General features: G+C 42.1%; 1 protein-coding gene across 1 annotated transcript; it reads right to left on the reverse strand.

Annotated features, from left to right (window-relative positions):
• Positions 1–444: 444 nt before the first annotated feature.
• On the reverse strand, positions 445–3,900 carry bhlhe40 (basic helix-loop-helix family, member e40). Its single transcript, XM_079685339.1, has 5 exons — positions 3,414–3,900; positions 3,252–3,315; positions 3,059–3,166; positions 2,586–2,709; positions 445–2,451 (listed from the first exon to the last, which is right to left on the reverse strand). The coding sequence occupies exons 1-5, from the start codon at positions 3,488–3,490 to the stop codon at positions 1,613–1,615; spliced, it is 1,212 nt and encodes a 403-aa protein (XP_079541465.1). The 5' UTR covers positions 3,491–3,900; the 3' UTR covers positions 445–1,612.
• Between the last annotated feature and the right edge of the window lie 1,072 nt (positions 3,901–4,972).

The raw sequence follows: 4,972 nt of genomic DNA on the forward strand, positions 1-4,972 counted from the left end.
TACTCAGCACTCTTTTACTAGTGTTACAATAGCTGCCATATTGTATGAACACTATAAAAACGGTATGTGAGAGAAGTGACTAAACCACTCAATTCACATTCAGAGAAATTGTAGATTTTTACACGAAATCTCCAGTTCTGAAACTAATTGTTGATTTTGATTTGAGTTTTTAGTAAGCTAAATATCACTGAAACGGACTGTGATTAGATAAAAATTGCACTTAAGACAGTAAAATAGTTATGTAAAATATGTAATAACACCCATACAAATATTTATTCAGAATGATTTACAGCCGTAATCGAAGCCATGCTATTGATTTACAGAGGCCGCGCTGCTTTATGGGTTATGCAAGTGTTATGTAAGTACAGTATGTGTTATTATGACGAGCTGTCATGTTGTCTGGTTGCAACACGTTTCCGCAGCAGGCAGTGAAACACAAATTCCTCAGGGAGAAAAAAAGCTTTATTAATATTTTAATATATATATCAATAATACTTTATATACAAAATATGTACAACAAAACATCCTTTTGTTACATGTCAAAATAAAAATCCCAAGTACCTCTTTCTATACAAAACTATTATTTTTGTTTGAGCGTTACATTCACTCTCTCTGCCACAGACACAACATTTAAAGCAAAGATACATTTGAACGCCTGCTGTCGTCGTGTCTGCGTCACACAAAGGCAACAGCTTGAGCTAAAGATCAGGCCTTAACTTGACCGGGAATTTGTGGGTAAGATGCAAAAAATCCGGGTTAAGCACAACGCGATATACTGTACACGTTCTCTTGGCATACAGCAACATTTCTACCTCAACCATCCTCTGGTGGCGATACGAATACACTCAGTGGGTCATGTATCAAAAATAGAGATGTGTGAGTAGTATAAACAAACATAATTAAACAAGACATCACTTCACAGGAACTTTATCTAGATGCACAAATAGTCATGAGACACAAATGAAATCGTAAAAGCGTGCATAGCCACATCACTTGTCATGAGTGACACACCTCGTTCAGTGAACACCCTGAATTCTCTGAACACCGCCAACTGTTCATTTAGCTGCAAGGGATCTGAAGGGTCTTTTGTGACGCCTCTCAACAAGGTTTTTTTTTTGGTAACATTCTAGTCTAATCAGTGGTTTGTAGCAAGTTACAGGAGCGACAAACACTGAAGGTAGATCCTCTACGATAATTCAAGCAGCATCTACATGGGGCTTTTTGTTCAATCTTTTACATTCATTACAGAGTGGTGTCTGTGCAAAAACAAGAAGGTCCAAATAATCTTGCGGGGCCTTTTCTGTGCCTTACATTCTGTGTTTACCTCGGAAATTCAACACCGAGTGCGGAGTAGACGAACCGTACAAAAAAATTGTGCGCACTCGTGTCTTTAAACTGATCATCTTCACAGTGTTTACAGGGGATCTACGAGTCTTCACGTTGCCCCTAAAAGTCCTGGAGACCATTCGGATTCTGGGGTAAATGTTCTGACAAACATCGGCTGTGGGTTTGAAGGGATACCAGTGCGTTTGTTGGCCTTTTTGTCAATTGGCCAACCATTAAACCCCTTCAACATTCAGAGGGTAAGATTCCAACAGGAACACAGATCAGTTCAGTCTTTGGTTTCCAAGTTCAAGTGGGAGACCTGCTTTAAAGCTTTGTGAAGAGTGGGGGAGTCCTGGTAGGATACCGGAGATCCTGCCCTCCCGTGAGAGGACATTTCTTGGGTCAAGCTCCCCGGAGAACCGCTCATGCCCGGGTACATAATGGGCATGCCCCCGGGGTACCAGCCCTTCTCCAGCATGGGCAGATAGGCCGCTGCCGCTGCCGCTGCAGGGGGGATGAGGTAGAATGGGAGACAAAAGGGGGGCTGGTTGGGGGAGAAGCTCATGTAGCCGCCGGGGCCTCCTGCCATGTGACCGGAGAGCCCCTCGTCCTCTGAGGAGTCTGACCTCGACTTCTTGGCACGTGGCTCGTCGCCTTCCTGCTTTATGGCACCAGAGGTCGCCTCGGATGAGACCTGCTTGCGCCCCCCCTCCTTGGCGTGGCTCTCTGACCACTGGGCTTTGGGGTCACGCTTTTCATGTTCCCCCCCATAGCCGCTGTCAGTGTCTGTGTCACTGCCGCTCTGCTCCCCCGTCACATGGGGGTAAGTCCTTTGAATGACGGGTACGCAGTTCTTCGCTGAGCCCTCAGACGCCCTCTGGGGCTCCCCGGCGGGTTTCTTCTGTTTCTCCGAAGCTTGAGGGATGGACTCCTCCGGGTGAAGGCTGCTCTGATGGTGCAGGACTTCGGCTGCTACCTTTTGGATGTGGCTGATGACATGGGAAGGAGTCAAGTCCCTGCTGCTTTCTTGGCTGGCCAGATAGTGGAGGACCTCTTTTGCGCACAAGTGGAATCCGGATCGGAACATTTCCTCGCTGTTCTCCGCACTGTCGCCACCATGATCACCTGAGTAAAGAGAACCAGGAGGTTAAAAATAATCTTTCCTGGAAGCACTTCTGATTGATGCAACAGAGCCGTCTGGTTAATTTATAACATCTGTTGTGTTATTTATGTACATAACATCATGCCAACAAACTTACTGATTTGCAGGTCGTTCTGCAGGGCGATGATTTTCTGCTGCTGCTGGTCCAGGAGGCCACTCAGGGATTTCACGTGCTTCAGAGTGAGCTCCAGCACCACAGCTTTCTCCAAATGACCCAGCGTCTAAAACAGGAAGACCTTCGATAAGCATGTTGATCTTTCTTATGTAACCCATTTTGCTGCTGAACAGAGGACAAGCATCCAGCAACCGGGAAATCATGCAACCAACGCAAGCAAAAATGTAAAAAAAAAAACTAAAACCCTTGAATTGATAGATAATAAAATATATACAATTACTGTTATAAATATAATATATGTTGATCCTATCAATCATATTAAAAGGCTAAACTTTGATCTTTTTTAGGACTCCTAAACTGAACAGAGGCTTGAGAAAACAAAGTGCTGAGCAGAAGAAATATTTGGCGTGTCAGATTCCCGGGCTGTTAGCAAACATGCAATATGTAGAACTCACTGTAAGCTTAAGATGTTCTGGCAACAAATCCTTCAGCTGGGCGATGCATTCGTTGATTCTGTCACGTCGTTTCTTCTCGATGAGTCGGTGGGGCAACTTGTATGTCTCCTGCAAAAAGGGTCAAATGTTGTCAGTGAAATCCAGGCGCTTTTGATAAAGGCAGGAATCTTCATGCATTTTGACTTTTATTTACCTTGTTCTCATCCACACGCTTCATTCCCCTCCTGGGTTTGTACACATAGATGGGAAACTCGATTCTTTGGAGACAAGATACAAATATTTAGTCTTTAGTTTTTTTTACGTGTCAGGATAAAAAGTGGAAAAGAACTGAATAACATTGAAATATTCCTCTTACCCTTGCATGTCAGCTATATCCATTGATGGGTGTTTTGGCACACAGGGAGGCGGTTGCGCGCTGGTAATCCTCTCCATATTGCTAAAAGTATGAAACCCGAAGAAATGACTTTTAAAAAGCCTTCAAAACGCTCCAAATGTGTCTGCAGTCGCGACCAAAAATCATAGAAAAACCCCCAAATAAAGGCAAAAGTATAACGTCCTGATATCCCGGGAGTTGGGCAGTGTTGTCACCCTGAGGTCCGGACTGTAGATGTGTGTCTGGGGAAGCTCCACGCCCGGCTGGATGTGTGAGAGGAGAGAGGGTGGGTTCTGACTACGTGTTAAATAAACCCTGTGACTGCAGGCACGTCTCTGGGCTGGAGACACACACACACTCCACACCGTCACATGAGCCTCACGTGTTGGACGGCGCTTTCAACTGCTCACCCTCCCCGCGCCACACACACAGGCGCGCACGCACACATCATGCACGCGCGCACCTCCTCCCCCAGTCCTGCTGATGGAGTAGAACCCATTGGTGTAGTACTCCTCCACGGGGGTTGAGTCTCGTGTACCATGCTCCGGCTGGCGGGGCGAACCGTGTTTACAAAGACAGAAAGTAGAGCAACACTCGCTGTTCGACGGTCCAGACGCAGAGGAATATTATTATTTTAAAACAGAAGCCTTTATGTTGAATTATAAGACTAATATTACTCGTATCGTCAGTTGTATTGTTGTTGTTGAATAGTTGTTATTTGGTTTATGAAACAAACTTTTATCAGGTGGTTTAAAATTCATATATTATAAATGCAATACAAAACACATTACAAAATAAATACATGACATTTTTTATAATAAAACATTTAAAATGAAACAGTAATTATTATAATAACAAGTCCTCAGTATTAACAACCAAATAGTTGGACGTTTTAATAATGACGTCACAGTGTTTCTGTTTCTTTCGGCTTTTAGTCAAAAGAAACAGAAACACTGAAACACTGTGACGTGTTTATACATGTTAGCATTTTAACCATGAGTTAAATGGCTATATACACAATGAGATTCATTAACGTCATAATAAAGTCAACCCTATGTCAGATTTGGTTTCTATTTCTAGACAACACCACATATGTTGTTTTTACGAAGCTGGATAACAGAACTATTTAACAAAGAAATATATGATAATATTAGTAATGAATTAACATAATTATCTTACCATAACTTCAACTATCTGGTTGTTAATAGTGAGGACTTATTATAATAATTATTTTGTTTCATTTTAAATGTGTTATTATAAAAAACATTCATTTATTTATATGGTATTGTTTTTTGTATTGCATTAATAATATATGAACTTTAAACCACCGGATAAAAGCGTTTTTCATAAAGCAAACAACAACTATTCAACAACAACAATACAACTGACGATACTAGTAATATTCGTCTTATAATATGTCCAATGGTTTAGTCTTTTATAAACACTGTGCACTTAAAATATCTATTTTTTTTATTTTTCTCTATGTTTAATTGAACGGACGAGACGCAATACTTTGCTCACTTTTCCTAATACGTTACCAA

Source organism: Notothenia rossii (genome assembly GCF_949606895.1).
Source record: "Notothenia rossii genome assembly, chromosome: 5".
Taxonomy (NCBI): domain Eukaryota; kingdom Metazoa; phylum Chordata; class Actinopteri; order Perciformes; family Nototheniidae; genus Notothenia; species Notothenia rossii.

What these genes read in the sequence shown, in the direction of transcription:
- bhlhe40 (XM_079685339.1), bottom strand. Translation starts at nt 3,490, where the DNA reads ATGGAGAGGATTACCAGCGCGCAACCGCCTCCCTGTGTGCCAAAACAC. An exon ending in CAGAACATCTTAAGCTTACA is followed by an intron (nt 2,710 to 3,058) that starts GTGAGTTCTACA and finishes TTCCTGTTTTAG; the next exon opens with ACGCTGGGTCATTTGGAGAA. An exon ending in GCAGAACGACCTGCAAATCA is followed by an intron (nt 2,452 to 2,585) that starts GTAAGTTTGTTG and finishes CTCTTTACTCAG; the next exon opens with GTGATCATGGTGGCGACAGT.